At 42.7% G+C, this 19,941-nt stretch overlaps 1 protein-coding gene across 2 annotated transcripts in view; it reads right to left on the bottom strand.

The window, feature by feature from the left end:
- Positions 1–1,053: 1,053 nt before the first annotated feature.
- ABCD2 (ATP binding cassette subfamily D member 2) overlaps positions 1,054–19,941 on the bottom strand; it is a 43,540-nt gene continuing 24,652 nt past the window's right edge. Inside the window, exons 7-10 of one of the 2 annotated variants that reach the window (XM_062018668.1) lie at positions 13,226–13,371; positions 5,527–5,611; positions 4,815–4,940; positions 1,054–2,180 (exon numbers count right to left, since the gene is read on the bottom strand). In XM_062018668.1, coding sequence (XP_061874652.1) covers positions 1,970–2,180; positions 4,815–4,940; positions 5,527–5,611; positions 13,226–13,371 — 568 coding nt within the window. In that variant the 3' untranslated portion in view covers positions 1,054–1,969. Of the gene's footprint in view, positions 2,181–4,814; positions 4,941–5,526; positions 5,612–10,643; positions 10,780–13,225; positions 13,372–19,941 lie in introns of those variants that run through there. The other variant, XM_062018676.1, reaches the window with a different exon arrangement.

The raw sequence follows: 19,941 nt of genomic DNA on the forward strand, positions 1-19,941 counted from the left end.
CCTCCAGCCTGCACTTTACAACACATCATCTCATTCTCTTGAACCTTAATTTCTCATTCCTTTCAAAGGTTCCCAAAAGCATTCCTTTCTGTGTCAGTGAGATGTCCCAGGGGACTCTATAGAGAAAACTGATGAGCAGAATAAACTGTTGTCACCAGGAGAAGTCACAGGGTTACATTCAAGTCACAGACTCTGGAGAAGCAGGACAGGGAGCAGACTTACTCCATTTTCTGGAGTAAAGTGCTATACCAAGCAGCCAGATGACCACAGAGTGAGAAGGAAGATGGGCTAACGGCTAGTTCACTGGGCTGGGATTTGGCAGATGGTTGATTCACATTCCCCTTAAGGAAACAGTTGATACTAACTTCAGGGTGCTCAAACATTCCCAGCTCAGCCAAATACCCCCAAAATATTTCACCTCTTAACAGTTCTTAAAAGCATATGCATTGCCTCTCCTCATACTAAGCACAACACACAGAAATCTTCTAAGGGATCACGCTTCTTCTAGGAAAAAAGACCAAACAAACTTCAGGATTGCTACATCTTGGCTAAGGCTCATTTACCCATCTGCAAAGTCCCCCCCCTTCCCGACCATCACTCCCCAGCTGCCCATGCGCCGTGCACCTGAGGTCAGACAGAGCAGATCAGGAACTCTTAAATCCATTCAGATCTTTATTTCCAGTTCATGGGGATTTTGCCTCTGTCACAGCACTCAGGCCAGCACTGCCCAAGGGGCTTCTGTTCAGCGCACCTGCTGATGGACTGAGGATCAGGTGCCCACTAAACTGACACACGCAGCTGGGACAAGAGTGAGTACACCTGAGAGCAAAGCTGTGAAGGGTGTGCTTGCTCATAGGGAGGGCAGCACTCGGCCACCCTACTCCAAAACGTGGCAGCCACATCAATCAGTGATTACAAAACACTCACCCTTTTCACAGGCCTTTGCAAGTGCTGAGCATTTTAACTGGCAGGACAGCCGTGCCTGAGCATTCAGTGTGGACATTCAGAAAAGGAGATCTTCCTCTCCCACAGTCCTTCCCGCCACAAAGTGTCTCATGGAACAAACAAGTGTCTTTATTGTGATTTTACCAGTGAGGAACTGGGTCAGAACTGAACGCCGGCTGGATCTGACCCACGGAGCAGAGCAATGACTTAGTCAAGTGAAAACTAAATCCCTTGATGCCAGACACAACAGTTCATCCCCTCACCAGAGGTTACTGAATAGGGGACATAAATAATCCCCCAAAAGAACTGATGTATCACGAAGGGCAAAGAGCCTCTGAAGCTATATGTAATGCCATAAAGCACAGCACAAGCCTTTCACATATTTAGCTCTGCCCCTGCTTCTCTGTCACGAGGGCAGCGGACCCCTCAGACAGTTGTCTCTGCTCAGCTTACCGTGTTACTTCCTATGGAAATGCAGGTAGAGCTGTGTATGCCACTCAGTAGTACAACAGGATTCTAGTTTCACATGGGCTGAAAGAATGTTTCTTATACCCAGAAGAGATCTTTGCATGCATCTGCATACTCACCCAGATGCTGCCCCTGCCGTGCTCCATGCCTGAGTTTCACGCCGGGTTTGCTCTGCGTAGCAGGCACATCATACGCACACAGTCACCTGGTACAAGAGCACATTCTGCAGGCCAAGTCTCAGGCAAAAATTCACCTACAAAACCTAAGAGTGCTGGTTGTTCTTTTGCAGTGACTTGGGCTTTCACGAGGAATTAACATAAGCTGCAACGACTAATCTTATACTCTGTGCACTTGCAGATTTTCTTTTCACAGTTCAATCGCTTCCTTCCTTAAGACTAAAATGCTCAAGTCTTACATAGCATTCAGAGCATTATTTTCTGCTGGCTGTGTTTCTCTATGCTCTAAGCCTCTATCACAATGCATGCAAAGGATAATGGCTGAATCTGTAATGCTTTTAACTAAAAAAATACTTTTAAAAACATAAACCATAAATTATTTATTCCTCTTTGTCCATTGTTTTAAGCACTGAGTCTTCTCCCAAGATTTTACACAGTTCATTCAGTCTCTGCTGCATTTTGGGAATTCCTGCGAGCTGGGATTCCAGTCTCTGTTTCTCCTCGCTCAGTGACAAACGGATGGCGGTGTCCAACTGCTCGAAGCGCCAGCCACCCTGCCCGTCAAACTGCAGCAAGTGACTGTGGTACTTCCTGCAGCAGAAATCAGAACATTAGCAATGGCTCAGGGAACACACCAGTCATTTCTGCATGCAGATTGGGATGTGTGTGTCTCTTTCCAATGGTGCCTCTCGGGAAATTGGGAGTTGTCCAGTTTTGGGTCAGTGAAAGACTTTTTGTCAGCAACTGATAATCCCAGGACACCATTTCATAAGGGTGTTGGTTTTTTTTCACAGTCTGTCACCAGGACCTGCCTAGGCCACTTGGTGAAAGCCAGCGGCGAGGTGGCTCTCAGTGGTGATATGAGCTCCCATGGGAGCAGCCACTGCCTGGTGCAGCCTCATGGACTGGCTCCCTGAGGGCACACCTGCAGCCATACCAGCAGCAGCAGGAAGCAGGGCTGTGGAGGGTTCCCTCATCTCCTCCCACCCCTGGTCAACCTGGTGGCCTCCCTCTTTCTGCCTTCTTCTTTGAAACATCATCCGTGGCTACAGTTGCCTTCAATGCAACCACCAGACTCCTTTCTCCCCGGGGGCTTGAAGAGCAGCAGCAGACAAGGCTCTCTTCTCCTCCAGGAATGCTAGTCCCAGTTTATTTTATTTACCTCACTTCCTGAGAGAGATTTTATCTCCTTAGCAGAAAATATTTTCAGGCAGGCAAGGTGTACCTGAAGTTACTGGCAAAACTCTAGTTTGTTCAATTACACCCGAGTTTGTTCCCCTGCATCTTGTCAGGTTGGCTAAAGAAACCTCCAGTGCTAAAACATGGTTCAGTTTGCAAGTGGACAAAATAAAGAAGTCTGTGAGGGAGCCACAGGTCTTTCAGTGACTATCAGGGTGTGTGCCCTGAAAATATTCAACGGTGTATATGTGAATTTTGTCAAGACCTGACAAGACATTTATCCAGGAGGTGCAAGAGGAAGAGCAGAGAGTTCTCTTAGAGCTGCTGGTATGACTGTGTAATCCATCACTATAAATTACAGAAGATGAGACACATCATAAATGAGTGATTATAAATCCCAGCCAGAGAATGTGACATGAGACTCAAAAGAGATCCAGCTCCAGGCTTATATTCACCACTTCTTGCATATTATTCTTTGTGACACCAAAGGACAGGAAACTGAACTCATTCTTTCTTACGACTTCTTTCACACAACTTCCCACCCCATCACCATTATTTATAGGTGAGATGTTCTCAAATACCTGGTTTATTGAGCAGTGGTTTTAAAATAATGCCAAACTTAAAAAAATTAAATGCTACTTTTCTTCTTAAGTGTAATTAAAATTATTTTTAAAACAAAAGTCTACATGACATTTTCTGCCTGTCAAGATACCCATTTTTTCTTAACGTTCATGTCCCAATCCAACAAAAGTCATTTGACAGAATCACAGAGTCTTTAGAGTTGGAAGGGACCTTGAAAGATCATCTAGTCCAATCCCCCTGCCAGAGCAGGACCACCTACAGGAACACAGGAACTCGTCCAACTGGGTTTTGAATGTCTCCAGAGAAGGAGACTCCACAACCCATCTGGGCAGCCTGTTCCAGTGCTCCATCACCCTCACAGTGAAGAACTTCCTTGTATTTCTTTGGAACCTCTTCTGTCCCAGTTTGTACCCATTGCCCCCTATCCTAACGTTGGATATCACTGAGAACAGCCTGGCTCCATCCTCCTGACACCTGCCCTTTATGTATTTGTAAACATTAATGAGGTCACTCCTCAGTCTCCTCCAAGCTAAAGAGCCTCAGCAACTCAGCCTTTCATCATAAGGGAGATGCCCCATTCCCTTAATCATCTTTGTGGCCCTGTGCTGAACTCTCTCCAACAGCTCCCTATCCTTCTTGAACTAAGGGGCCTAGAACTGGTACACAAGGAAAGCTGGGGAAACAGAGAAGCAGACAGATAGAATTTCTTTCCTTTGAGGCAGCAGACTCACAGATTTTTTGTTATCAGTTTAAAAAAAGCAAATAATCTGACATCCAGATCAAGTTCAGAACAAATAGTCTCTGTTAATGTTAGCTCACATCTTCTTGATTTCCTTTTGCCCTTTAAAGCTTTTGTTTGTCCTATATATTCAGTCCCTACGTTTATCTTCTTTGAGGGACTCTTCCATACTTAGTACTGCCTCACTAGAATGTCATTTCTCAGAATTAGAATACTTCATTTTTTTTATAGACAATCAAATTCTGAAAGCTCACAAATCCTGCAGACAGAGGACACAACCAAAGTTAAAACATAAGATATATTAAGCCTCTGGTAGAACAAGGAACAGTTTAACCACTGCCCATGTTTTCCATCATCTCCTTGCCCTGGTAAACCTCCCCAGGGCAGCTCATGTATCTTGTCACCTTACAGAATAATCTGGTGATATCTGTTGTGTCTGTGGTGTGGTGGACTAACTAATTGTCTCTTAGATAGCTGCATGTTGCTATTAATAATTAATAACTGAAACATGCTTAAAAAAATAAGAGGGAGGAATAAATACATGTCAAAGAATGAAAAAATCAATGCTAAAGGCATTTACGTCACCATTACGGCAGACAAGTTATCTTAGAAAGCGGGAGTAGATATTGATTATACAATTGCCCTGGTATGAAGTATAAAAGTCAATTCACTGCTTGTCAGAAAGCTAAAAGCAAGGACCCTGATAAAGCCCTGAACATACTTACCAAAGAGAAGGTCTGTGTGTTATAGAAAGCAGGGATATCCCAGCAGCTTTTGCAGCTTGGAATATCTTTCCTTCAACATCAATGCTTACAGCACTTGTGCATTCATCCAGCAACGCGTACTTCGGCCTTTCAAAAGCAGATAAAGAACATTATTCCTCCATGGCTTGGACAGTATTCCCAAGCACAATATTTAATTGAAAGAACATCAAAAAGGAGAGCTGTGTTTTTGCCAGACTTTCATATGCAGCTGGAAGGTGGCTAGCAGCAACATCTAGTTTCCATGCATTATTCAGGTGCAGAGCCAGCTGACAGGATTAATGGGGTTTATTTCCAGGTCCATCTGAGTACACCGTGATCTAACTTCTATAGTCTAGTTTGACCTCATGTCCATCCTGCTGTCAAGCCATGCAGAACCTACAGCCAAGTCAGAAACTTTCTATCTACTGCTACATATGGACTGGGCTACAGGGATCTAAAGAAAGGAACATCTGGAAAATGTAATGGAATGTTGCCAAAAAGCAAAGCCTATGCCCAAACTAAAAGCAGAGCTCGTCTGAATAAAGGACAAGGTCTGCAGTCCTATGCAACCACCCAACAGTACTGCACATTGCATGCAGATTAGAGGCCACTGCTCCTCAAACTGTAAGAGGAAAACTGCAAAACTCTTCCTTGTTTTCAGCTGCTGCTTAAAAGAACAAATCAAAATGCTTACTTATGGTAAAACATCCGAGCCATTCCCATCCTTTGTTTTTCTCCTCCTGATAAGACATCTTTCCAATCCATGATGGCATCCCAGCCTTTTAAAACAATTAAACCAAAACACATCAGGACAATGTAAGTTTATGAAGGAAAAGCAGCTTCACTTGTGACATCTCTGCAATCTGCAGCCAAAATCATAAAGAGCAATTCCATTGCAGAAGAGTGCTGGAACATATTTTCTGAAATACCTCAGTGCCTTTCCACTGGCACTCAATTGGAAAAATGTCCCAAATATGTTGATTTTGAAAGTGAAATTTAACCTTTTCTTGGTCAAAAACTTTACTTACCATCTCTTTGAAAAAAAAAGGTGTTTTACCTGAGAATAATCAATCATTTTATCCTGTCTTGTTTGCTTTACAGAACAAACTGCCATTCTTTCTTGAAAGATGATAGTGGAAATTTAAAACCATAAAGCCCTACAGAGCAGTGCCAGACTCCACTCACTCCTGTAGGCAAAGATCAGTTGTCAGCAAACTCAACAGAAGCACCGATGCAGGTACAGGGATGCACTCTGTGTGCACAGACAAGCAGCTATCATACAAAACTCCTCACAGACAGCACGATTTCCTAAACAAACTTCCACTACCTTGTACTGAGAAATGACCACGCTGTTATAACACTGAGTATCCTTATTTAATATTCAGCAGAGGCTCTAACTGATTTTTTTCTGGGTCACTTTCAGGTTCATGCAATGGGAGCAAGTCAGTACTGCGGCGTGATTCATTCCCACAATGAAAAACTTCAACCCTACTGAAAACAAGTTTTCAGTCCAACAATCCAGATGGATAAAGTAGCAAAATATGTGATGTAGAGAAAACCTGATACGACATTTCTCTCACTAGATCATCTATTCATGAGACAGGCAGCTGGAGCAGGGCCAAGTGAGGAATAGAACGTTTTTCCAATCCAGCCCTGAAACACTGCAAGCAGAAAATCATCACCACAGCTAAAACCCCTTTTCTGATACTGCCCAGCTGAAAATAAACATTTGCCAGAAAAGACTATAAGCAAGGTCAAGCAAGGAGGGTGGGCTGTGTCATTTCTGATACCTGATCTAAGGTGGGACAAGTGAGGCTTGTGAAGGTGCAGGAGGCCAGGAGTGCTCTGCCCATGCTTGTTGCTACACTAGGGCTTGGTAGGTCTGAACAACACAATCTGGTGAGAGGCTCTGTGACTGAAAACAGGAATTGACAATACTAGAGACTGAATTCCAAGAATTTTCTCTATGCAAAATATGTAATGATTTCTTAATAGATGTGTATACAATTTGATTTAAAACCCAGGTGTGCAGTCATCAGAAATATATCACCTTTAGTGATCCTATTGTTTTTCCTTACTTTCCTCTTCTTCTTGTTCAAGGATCCCAGTGGGCAGACCACCCCCAATATATGGTGCTTTCTATCAGCTGGCTCCTAGCAAAGACCAAGCTGTGTAATGATTAACTGAGTCACCATTTGGATGAACTCTGGTAAATGGAGCAGATACAGAGGCTGCTGCTGAGCAGTTAGGGTTTCTGGGACCACACAGAGAGCTGAAGTGCTGTTCCACCAGCACCTTCAGATTCCAAAAACGGCTAAAACACCTGGAGCACTTCTTTTTGGCAGAGAGTTCTGGGGTCAAGGGATTGGAATGGTCCTTTATGAAAGCCACAGAAACAACTATGCTTCTAAGACAACATTTAGGCTACTGCTTATATTCTGTTATTTTTAAGCTGAGAATATAGATGAGCTCCAGGGATCTCAATTTGAGATAGGGTGTGGGTGGGTGTGCAAGTATGCACATGTCCCTTGGGGAAGCAGTGCCCATGTTCACAGAGTTTCTTCCAGATCAGCCGGCTTGTAAAGACTTACTAAACACAAAAAGGGAATGAAGTTCAAGAAGCAGCATCATCTTGTCATCAAAATTATACAATAATAGGGTTGGAAGGGACCTTTAGAGATCATCTAGTCCAATCCCCAAACCATTCTATTACTTCTTCTAAAGGTATAATGTTTAGCCTCTGTTTACCAGAATACAACAGTCATCTCTGTGTTTGCTTCAACTTAGATTCTAACTGAATATTAGAAGTGCATCTTGTCTCTTTCTGCCTCCCTCCCTCCCCGAACCTTCTTATTTGCCATCTGGAATTTCTCCAACAGAAGATAAGGAAGGATCCATATTAACATTATCCCTTAAAAAAAATTATTCTCTAATGTCTGAACAATTTCCTCTGAACACTTAGAGACACTGTGTCTCACAATAAACTGACTCCCTGCTGTGCATTAACAGTAATGTATCTACTTGTTCCTCTTTTCTCCTGCGGAGGTGTGACAGGTCAGTGAAGCTCGTTAGTGTTCTGAAAATATCAGCCAAGCCAGTGGGTTATGTCACCCATAGCTACATCACTTTGCAAATGAAGAAACAAAAAGGCTTGCCCATGAATGCAGGGATATGAAATGGTTTGTTCACTAACACAGCACAAATCTCTCAGTCAGTACAAACATAATCCTGGCTTTCAGAATCCAAATTCCTTGCCCAGTTTCTTGTTACATGTAGCCTTTGATTGCACAGGGTATGATGTCACTGTGATGGACCTTGGATGTCACAGAAATGCTTTTTGCAATCAGTAAGACAAAGAGCACATGTAACATACAGGGCAGAGTGACTGCAGTAGAAACCCGCACAGATGTCGGCAGAAACTGGTGACAGCCTCACAATAGCAGCATTTCATTTTCTTGTATGGCCTCATTTGGTAATTCATTTTTCCTCAATTTTCTGAAGGAAAAAGCAAACTAAATTTAACAACAACAAAAGGGTTATATCTGAGGTCTGTAGCACTGAGTAACCTTCACCTTTGAGAATCCTCACACTTAAGTGCAATACAGAGCACTCAGCGGCCATAAAAAGATACATTTGAAAGTTACTTCTCCAAACCTACATTCCATGCATCTCATCAGATGTGGACTGGAGTGTTACAGCTTCATGACAAAAGAAAGGCTGCTGCAGCAAACTATAGTCAGAGTTCACCCTGGTTGAGTTTTTGAACATGGAGGCCTCTTGCACAGCCTATGTCGCCAGGCAGCTGTCAAAATGGAAGCGAGAAGGGTGTTGTGCAGAGTGAATATACAATGTCAGAAGGAACAAAGAGACAATCAATTGCCCCAGCTCAGCATGACACTGCAGGGATTTGTGTCTGGATTTCAAAGCCACTGGAAAAGCCAGCAGAGCACCCCAGAGCTCCTGCTGGTACCAGTAACAAAAGCAAATCCAGGGCTAAAATGATCAGATGACAAAATCTCATGTGCCTGTCTAAGTGTTTATGCCTGGCCTCGAACAAAGATTCCCTGGACAAGACCCAAAGATATGACAAATGTACAAAATAATGAGGAATAATTATAATCTGGGGTGATGAGAAACCATAAACAGGTTGAACTTGTTCAGTAGTGCCACGAGCCCAAAGCAGACAGGCCTGGTCACGCGTGCAGCGTGCTGCTACATGCACTCGCAGCTCCTCTCGTGTGACAGGCTATCGGCAGCCTAAGGCTGCATCACGACTGACACTTGCTAAATGTAAATGGATTTTCAAAGCAGGTCAAAAAAGAACCACTTTATGTGTATCTACTGCACATCTCCATGCTATTACCTATGATTTCTGGATGTGTCTTTTCCTCACCTGTGCCGAATACAACTTTCTTTACTATACTCTTTTTTTGCATGAAACTACTGTTCTGGTAGAGTTAGCAACTCTGCACGTGTTGGTGGGAGCACCTTAGTGATAACATAAAGGTAAGTGACAAAACGGCATTCCTCTAGTATCCAGCAAGTGAGAAAAAAATGAGTGTGGGATTCAGTGGGAAGAGAATTCTGCCTCTAGCAGCAAGGAGGGCTGCTGTCAATAGCAGATGCACTGAATTCTTCCAGGGCTTGGGTTCAGGGACGTCGAAGATAGTGGGGTGGGGGATTCTTATTTTGGTGTTTTGGTGTATTCAGTTGTTATCAATCAAAAAAAGTTTCATGAGGGTAAGCAGAAGCTAAATGCCAAACTGGGCTACTTATTCTTGTAACCATTCTAGTTACTTTTATCCGAGTCAAACCTCATTGATATGAAAAGAGGAATTTCTGCCATTAGCAGCAACAAAAACATCAGGGTCTTGTTGGCTACTATACACTTGGAACCTGGTGACCCTTTAACTGATGTGATGTGGAAATAATTCAGCTAAAGACAAGAACATTACATCAGGACAAATAAACCAAGTCAGAGTTGTACATCTCTGGCTCCATCTGGCTTCCTCTTTACTGCCCACAGAGGGAAGAACACAAAACTGCAAAGCATCATATTATACACATGACATTAACGGTTAATTAAAGTATAACCACTTATAGAATCACAGAACTGTTTAGGTTGGAAGAGACCCTTGAGATCATCGAGTCCAACCATTAATCCAACACTGCCAAGGCCACCACTAACCCATGTCCCTCAGCACTACATCTACATGTCTTTTGAATACCTCCAGGGATGGTGGCTCCACAACTTCCCTGGGCAGCCTGTTCCAAGGCTTCATGACCCCTTTGATGAAGAATTTTTTCCTAATATCCAATGTAAACCTACCCTGGACCAACTTAAGGCCATTTCCTCCTGTCCTGTTCCTTGATACTTGTGAGAAGAGACTAATACTCATCTCACTGCAACCTCATTTCAGGTAGTTGTAGAGAGTGATCATGTCTCCCCTCAGCCTCCTCTCTCCAGGCTAAACTACTCCAGTTCCGTCAGTCACTCCTCATCAGACTCATGCTCCAGATCTTTCACCAGTTTCATGGCCCCCTTTGGACGTGCTCCAAATGAGCCAGGGAGCTTACACTCTGGTAGAGGCTTAATACTGCAGGGGACAGGGAAAAGGGGAAGAGACAGAGGTAAAGCTCTGAAGAAGAAGAGGACCTACTGAAAACATATTGAAGAGCAATAGTAGGTCTCTATCACTTAAAGATTGTCAAATACCTAGCTCCATTCTGAGAAGAGTTGATGGAAATGGTTCAAAATAGCATGGACATATCTCATACATCACTGAATAACTTCTGAATAACTAAAGATGATTTCATTGATTTTTTTTCCCCAATGCAGCACATTTTCAGAATTGTACATAACATATAAATAGAAGCTTGCTGGGAATTTTTCAGCAAAATCTTCTTCAATTGGAAAATGTCAGTGTTTGCCAACCATCAAAGCAGCCTGAAAAAAGAAAAAAGGACAGTTTGGTGCAAATTCCTTGTTCTCCAAGCTTTACATGGGTTTCTTCATTATTTTGTAAAGAAAGTTTCATTTTTTAATAGAAATAATTTTAGTTTAAAAATATGATTTTAAGGAAAAGAATAAAATAAAAATTGGCATTTTAAAAAAAACCAGCTATACATAAAGAAAAAACCACAAGTCATCCACTTTCAACAAGTATTTCTCTTGCTTGCAGGTTCAAAAATACAGAATATGAGTCTTTGTCCGAGACTGGGGAGCTCTACAGAACATGTAAGCACACGAAATCCATGTGACGTATCAAATCACATGTCACAGATTTTCTCTCTGCTTCTACCTTGGCACTTGTCTCCTGCAAATGCCCAAGGAGGAAAGGGAACAAGTAGGTGTATTATGGTCCTAAAAACCTCCTGGTATGTGGTAATCTCTGCCCATTTTCCAGCTTTGCCCACTTCTGTCATTTTAGATCACAAAGTACCTAAGACACATTTTTGTAACACTTGTTGGTGCAGACTTTTGCACAGCGTGCCCCTTCTGCTGAGTGGAGTCTCAGCAGAGCACCAGAGAACATTAACAGTGTCCTCAAGGCTATTTTATAGGTTGTGTGTGCCTCGCATGTCAAGTCAGGCAGGCAGAAGAGCAAGAAGAAGGTCAATAATAAACACTTTCTTTGACACAGAATGTGGAGTGAGACTGATCCAAGCCTGGGTTTTCAGGCTGGCAATTGAGTACACTGGCCCTAGCCAACAGCATCTGGTACATGGTGCACAGTCACTGCCCCAGCAGCAGCCAGATGCTCCAGCTGTAGGGTTACAAACCACACCGATGTGCATTCAGAGACTGCTGGAGACATGGCTTTGGCCACACTGTTATATGCTGTCAGTACATCTACAAGTACCAGCAGGCTACGAACACACACTCTACAGGGCCTTCTTGCCACTGACAATTTAACTACTCCTCCTTTTCCCACTCCCCATTCCAACATATCTGCTTGTTCTTCTGCAATCTGGGCACTTCACTTACTTCACTAAGTGACTCAGGAATACTGACAGGTAATCAGAATACTAACCAGGTAACTGACAGTTACAATGTCAGTGCAGGGAGTAGAGGACTTCTCTGCAATTATTCTGGTCACTGAATTTAGTTCTCTGCTCACTGTTTCAATCCTTGTGTCATGTTATCAGATCTGAATAACAGTATGAATCAGAATGATGTCAGATTCTTACTTTCTATTGCAACTTGAGGGCTAAGTCATCATTACACTGTTAACAAATACGTATTAACCCATGGAAAGATAGCATCTATCAATGGGATTGTGAGGTAGAGAACTACCTGCAGACAAAAATTGCTGCTTTAAATGATTACTACTTCCCACTCAAGAGACACGAAAAAGACACTACGTGAGCCTCCATTCATCCTTCAAAAACAAAATCCACCTTCTGCCTTTTGAACAGAGCAACAGGCTGCCATCCAGGAAGGGGAATTTAGACATTTCCTTGTGATTCCCAATGGCTGAAGCACTACTCTGTGTCGTCAGAATGATCCCAAGAGACACCAAGCACACACATTACAAGACAATGCACCTGAAGTACTTCTTCAGAAACGAGCACTGACAGCAGGCAGAGAAAGGCAGAGTACATCCAGCACTCCCTGACTTCAGCTCCTTATAGAGGTTTGAAGATTCTCCTCCTCTCCAAATGTTACTAACTTTGTCCTATATCTGTTTTAAAAGCATAATGATAGGGAGGAAATTCAAACCAGAGATTAGAGGCTGGTGGGAACAAAAGGATGAAAATGATTGCTATGTTTGGGGGAAAAAAGCCATGAAATGCTCCAGTTCCTTAAGACACAAAGGAAGCCTTTGGTATCTTGACATTTACCATGTCAGTGTATTTACAGTCTCACACTCTTAGGACAAAGAACACTGAGAAGTGGTAGATGGCAACACTCAACTGCCAGCCACTGTCATTTGGTTATTTTTAACTTGTTCACCCTGGTTCATTCCTCCTCATGGCACACAGTCCCGCTGATCTCACAAACGAGGGAGGTGAAAGCAGACTTGACTCCCTTTTCATTCATGTGCTTTTGAGTTGACCTAGCTAGTGACATTACAAGGTTTTGACACACATTACATTTTCTGTGAAAACAGAGGAAGGTCAGTGATCTCACAGTACCAGGAAAAGACTGGCCATTACAAGGTAACAAGGATGTTCAGCTTGGGCATGTGTTTACTAGGGAGGAGAGAAGCACCTAACTCTTCTCCCTCTGTCAGCATTAGGAGCAACAACTGTGTGTTTGTGCAGCTCCCACAACCACAAAGGGTCTGGATCCAGTTTCTCCAGTTCAGTAACAAAAAAAAAGCTCAGTCACACTACAGCACACGAGGAACAAACTTTGTAAAAGTTTTTTACAAAAATGTGCAATTTACCTCCTTCTCGTTGAACTATGTGGTACAGGTGAACCATGTGCAGAATACACTCCAGATCTTGATCTTGGTAGCCTTTCTCATGCATGTCATCCACTGAGTCTGGATAGATGACTTGATCTCTTAGCGTTCCAATGGACATGTAGGGCCTGAGAAACAATACAGAGAAACTTGTGATCTGGAGCTGGCTCCAAGCATGCACATCTTGCTGATCTCTGCAGAGTATAATGCTTCAAACACCACGTTGCTAAAACTGGATTTATATAGGAGTGCACCGTGGGTGAATACTTTTCTAAACTTACCCTAGGGCCAATGTATTGTTTCTGTAACAGCTGATTACAGGATAGCAGCAGGGGTAGCATTAGCATAAAAACAAAATGACAGATCAGGCAGAATAAATATCCGCTTCACAGCCCATTCAGAGTGCTTTCACTTGGAATCAGGGAAACTCAAGGCTGTATTCAAGGACTGGCACACTTAGAGATTTACAAATCTAACCCAACATGTTAAAAGCAAATTATAGCTAAAACATGGCAGCTCAAACTGAGAAAGACTTTCATGGTGCAGCACTAGACATCCAAGCCAGGCAGAACACTGACAGCCTCCTTTTCACACTGGTGTCTGGACTGGAAAACTGGGACTGGGTGTAACCTGCCTAACTCTAGAAGCCAGTCTGAACTTCTGAATTACAAAAAAAGCACACAATAGAAAAGTCGATCAGCTTAAACCTCTCAGCACCAGGTTCCCTTTGTCAAGCACAAAGTTGAGCTGCATGTGAAACAGCTTCTGAACCACCACGTTCCAGGACCTTCCATCTTACTAAAGATGGTAATACCATCCATCTCACTAAAACATGATGTCTCCATTTTGAAGCCAAGTCCTCAATCATGGCTATGTCCCTGGAATGGCTGTGCAGAGTCTCCACAGTGTCATGAGCTGTGCCTAGCCTCTGGTACAGCCCAGACCTCAAAAACTCCCCCAGTATATAAACAGTAAAGTCAGCTCAAAGAACAGTTTTACAGCTCTCTAAAAGACATCGGGCCATCCAGGCTAGGATAGCAAAGGCAATCTAAGATGCTTCTATTTGACCATCTCTTTTGATGTTCTTCTTCTAAGGATTTCTTGGGAAGGAAAAATATCCACCCTGCCCCACAGACACTGCTGATAGGTCCTGGAAGCTGGAAACACCCCAGGAATGATCTGTGAGATTTTGAGTTTAGAAAGTAAGGCCAGAGCTGAAGAACAGTAAGGCTCCAGACTCTGTCCTGCTTTCTGTGCCAAGAGTTATACTACCTGCTTGTGGGTTTGGCTGACAAAACAGGGCTAGTCTCATTAAATCTGTGGTGCCAGGTGATGTTGACAGAGACGAGCAGTTAAAATTGGACCAGTAACGAGAAGGCTTCCAGGCAACTAGCTCTTGCCACTGAGAACTGCTTCTAACAACTTCATGTGTAGATGAGGGGCTAGTTTTTCCCCTTGAACAGCTTTGGATCTGTGTGTTGGGAAGGTCTCAGCCATGCAGAGGTTCTCCCTAACAGATATGTAATACCTTAGCAGATTTCTTCACTTCCCTTGGAAGTGTCTCTGCAGAAGGGGCAGATCTACCCATTGTTCCATTGTTATTATGAGAGTCCCTAAAATACACCACAGAGTTATTTGAAAGAATTCATAATGCAACAGATGTAGACTTACAGAACTAAAGCTGCAATGTGAACTGAAAATCACATTCAAGCTGTCATCAGCCTCATTGGTTCGGTGCTGCAGATATCCCTGGTTAACTGTTTGTACCTTCCTGTAGTTGAACTACTTCCACCACCAGCTGGGAAAGGGTGGGAAGTGCAGGGGATCTGGACTGCTCCAAAACATTTGGCTGTCTCCCTGATGTGGGCAGGCACCCAGATAGAGCAAAACCAGATGGAGCAGGTCAAATATAAGCATTGCTGCTCCTCTTTGCTTTCTGATTATTGTGGGAAGAGCACTCCTCTGGGCTGCTGCAAGAACACTAGCAGCAAGTTCAGTGAACCATTTACATTAATGGGGATATTGCAAAATCTCAACTCTAAACATTATGTAACTTCATGAAGTAATGATATATTACATTTCCATCATGCTCTCCATCTAAACTCCCCAAGGGCTTTATTTCTTGCATATGTAGACATCAATTCACTTGCTCCAGACTGCTGCCATCTCTGGGACAGAAGACAGCAGCTCCACCTGCTGAGGCTCAGGAAAGTTTAAATTGAGTTGTGTGTAAGTGTGTGTCCTCTCCCATTTCATCTAAAGAGCTGGCGGGTGTGCTTTTTCTGATTCTCCTCCCCATCCCACTGGGTAACTTAAGGTGAAGCTGCAGGTAAGGACACAGGACAAAGTTACCTATCACATAATTTGCTTGGGGTTTAATATCTTACTCTTATGAAGTATGATCTTGTAACGAGTAGCAGCTCTGAGATTTAACTTACAGCACAAGCGGGAAGGCAGTGCTCAAAAGCACCATGCCAGGACACCTGTTGGCATGTGCTTTATTGAGTCACCAGCACCACTTCCTGGTACAACTGGATTTTCCTTGTGACCTCCCACCTGAACATACCAGTACTACCAAGCATGCCTCTCCCCACCTAATTTGCAAAAATTCAGAAAAACCCAGCCTGCAGGGGAAGAGCAAATCCCACCAACTGCTGACTAACCAGCAGAGAGGAAGAATGGCTTCTGCCTGTCCCAGGAGGAGGGAGAGCACGTTCTGCTTCCTCATCCTACAGCAAGCCACTCATCTCCCTGAGGCGACACTTCACCTGGCTTAGCATGAGATGTCTGATTTTGGGTTCCAACTCCTGCCAACAAAGAGAGGCACCTCTATGGTTGGTTTATCCCATTTATTTTAGGGTGGGGATGGATTGCTTCCTGGAGGCATCTTCTCCCGCAATGGAGGACAGAGCCCAGACTATTAACTTAGACAACTAACATACAAAGTTAGATGAGATCTAATCTAATTTATACTTTCAGAGTCTCATACTAAACCAGATTTCTCTATCTGTAACCTGTAGACAATAACCTCCTTACCTACTGTGGTGCCACAAAGTCAAACAGACTAAAGCCTGTTAAACATCAGATACTCTTGTAACTGAGGTTACATGCATGTGACAGCCACACATTAAGCAGTAAGAACTATGAGTAACTGAATACAGCAACAGGGAAAGTTTGGCTTTGCCAGTAAGCTCCTTCTTAAAATACTGTTCTCATTAAATTTTTAGCAGCTCAAACAACAAACACAATCTTTTTGTCCTCAAGTAATACTCGAATTTAACTGGACTTAATTGATTTCTGATGGAGTTTTTCCTTTCAGCCAGAGTGTCTGGGTTCCAGTCTCAAAGAAAAGACAGTCTCCAAAAGCAACTCCTCTGCCATTTGAAGGTCACATCTTTGATGGTAATAGCTTTGCAATTGTTCTTTCTGAAAAGATTCCTACACTGTTTCAGAGAAACGGGAATTAGATCAGCAATACTTTTTTAAAGCTTTGGTATCAAACCTCCAGAAAGCTGTGAAAAGTTACTGATTCTTACCTGGTTTTCTGGAATTTCAAGGCATTTATTGGAAAAGACACTTTCAGTTCTCATAAACTGATCTCTTTTTAGTCAGTTTGATGGTTTTATTGCATCATCAGTTTCTGCGTGGTGCACTTAGTACCTCACTTTGCAAAGCTATAACTTCATTCTGCTAGTAACAAGCCAGCATCCCTAAGGCTTATAGCTTCCCTGGCAGTGCAGGCTTTCAGGAAAGATAGCATCAAGATGTGCTGAAATCTGAAGCCTGTGATATAGACAATTCCCCAGTGCCCTATTGACACATGACATCGTGTACAATGTTGGCAAAACACTAGAGAAATCATATGGGGAGAAAGTACAAGTGTTGCCAATGATATGGCTTCTTTATTGAGCTCACTTTTGGTGGGGAGAGAAGGGGGCAGGTGCTACAAAACATTCTGTAGTACATACAGTCCCTCATCCTTCCAAACAGAAGACTTACACGCTGAAGCTGTTAGGCACAAAGAGAGAGGTATAATGCCAGTTCAAAGGGACTGTAGATTAACTTTACATACTGTCACCAGGCAGTACTAGCCTCTAGTAATTCTCTGATGTCTTGAAGAGGACAGGGCTTCAATCTTTTGGGTAGCAAGTTAAGGAAGATGACTTGCTTAGATGCCAAGAAATTTCTGTTCCAAAATCAGGACAAGTCACATCACTTGAAATGTTTAGAAATACTTCCTAAATGTATCCAAGGTGTTTTCACCTTCCATGCAAAATAAACTGTGCTGACAGAATTGATAACCTGTTCTGACTCTGTAATATTATTTTTTAAAACTATACCAAATAATCAATATGCACTTAGAGCAAACTAAATGGTCAGAGTCTTAATTATAAGCATGCCGGAATAAGAAAAGGACCAAAAATATAACTTCAAGTGACTGCCATCAAAACTCAAGGGATACTAGTCCAATTTAGGTGCCCAAGGAACTGCTTCCAGCTACAATCTGAAGCTCACCTTGCCTTCCTTGGCACAGGCTGTGATTAACACTTCCTCCATGGAAGGGAAAGTCTATGAACATGTGGCTTGTGATTCTGGAACCCATCTACATGCCTCTGACTGAGCAATCAGGATCCAACCTGCCATTTGCTGTCCAAATGTGTCTGCAGTTATTATTGTATGATTATTCTCAGAGATATCAAAGTTATGCAAGAAAACTATATATAAGGCAACTATAAACTCCTGACTGACCCATCTTTTAAGTTTCTGTCTCTGGCTGACAAGATGTCTCTCTAACATATCCAAGCAGAAGACAGAAAGGTGAACACTACTTGGATTTTCAAAGGAGATTGGGATAGCTTCAGAGTGCAATTTGGAGGGCTGGCTTTGAGATCCAAAGTAAACTGTGTTCCAAATATAGGCACCACTATTCAAGAATATGATACTGCAGCACAAGCTCCAGCCATGGAGGTATCTTCCTAGGAAACTTGGAAGATCTTAAGGAGTTGGTGCTTGCACTGAAGAATCTCCAGTTCAGAAAGCCAAGGGCACAGCTCACAGCTCCAGTTGTGCACAAATGCTGTGTGCACAATCCAGTAGGCAATCCAGTACAGCATGGACATAAGCTTAAGTCCAGCACAAAACCCTGCAGCTACTAGAGGGGCAAGATAAGGTGCTGTATGACAAGCAATGGCTGGCAAATCTCTTCCAAGAGCTGGGTTCAGGCTAAGTTCTTCACAGCTTGCAGGGCACTAGATTCCTATTTTTCTAGGCTACTGTTTTTCTAGGCTGAAGAGGAGTCAAGGGGAGGGCACTTTCTAGTCTTGCCACTGAAGCAAGGAAATCGCTGCTCAGAGGCAGCAATCATGTGTCTAAAGACAGTTATAGGAAAGAACCTAATTATATTCTATACTAGTCAGAGTCCTCAGTTGGAAGGAGGGAGATCTTAGTACCAATCACTGCCATATATCATTTATGTTATTCCTTTTCATCCCAGTGCTCTTTAATATAAAATGCAGTAACTATCCTAATCCTTCAGTAGCATTATAAAAAACCATATTAAAGGGGTTCTAATCTTATTTAGGTGTCTGCTCTCAGAAGAGGGCTTGTTACAGACCAAGGGGTTAGCTCTCCCTTAGCTCTCAGTTTGTCACCTTAAACCTTGGCCGGGGTTCAGCCCCAGAGCTCTCCTTTGCCATTCCAATGCATTAACTCTAGGTGTCTCCCTTCACCCACCACACACACTTTCTTGGATCGTTTTCCAAAAGCTCTGAATCTCTGCCTATCTAGGGAATCCACCCATACTTAGAACTTTCCATCGTGTTGCTGGTGCCAAGATCCTGATTTTCAAGCGCTGTAATACCTCGACTTGGAATCACCTCAGCACAACTCCAGCTCTTGCCATGCTCCTGATTTAGGTGACTATTAAGAACTCCACGATTTTCACAGCAATCAAGCTAGATCAAAAGTGATGCTCAAGAATTGCCAACCTCCATCAAATGATCTGGTTTCCTAATAGTTCTTTGATGATGTTAATAAAATAAATAGCAAAAAAATAATGGTGGTACCACTACTCCAATGTTTCAAAAATAAAATGTCTTGAATGAATGTGAATTAAGTTCTTTCAAATAGTGTTGTATCACTATTCTGACACATAAGGTGGCATCACCAAAGAGTTCAAAAATAATACAATATTTAGCAAAATGTTAAAAAATAAAGTCTCAGCTTATTGCACTCTATCTAGTTCAAGGGAATTTAGGGCCAACTACAGTTTCAGTAACCTTTCCAAAGACATAAATAATTGATCTTGCTTTAAAATACCCTACACTGAACTCTCCACTCAGAACTAGCCACGAACATCCTCTAAATATTTCAGAGCGATCAGTTACCGGAGTGGAATGTAATCAGCTTATAGCCATTAACATGGTTAAGGGGAAATGAAATGCACAGTATGAAAGGCTGAATTCTCAGTGCATATGATTAGAACCTGATATCAAAGGCTGGAAAAAAAAAAATCACACTAATCACTCTGTCTTTCTTTGCAAAGAAGCTATGCACATCTATGGGAGGAAATAACCCAGAAGGAAATCATAACCAGAAGGTAAAAGAAGCCTTTAATTTAAAGTGCTGTTCATGCTCAGGTATCATCTCATCTCATGGTTTACTTATTCACCATTTTCAAGATCACTTACAATATAACT

This window comes from Colius striatus, chromosome 1 (genome assembly GCF_028858725.1).
Source record: "Colius striatus isolate bColStr4 chromosome 1, bColStr4.1.hap1, whole genome shotgun sequence".
Taxonomy (NCBI): domain Eukaryota; kingdom Metazoa; phylum Chordata; class Aves; order Coliiformes; family Coliidae; genus Colius; species Colius striatus.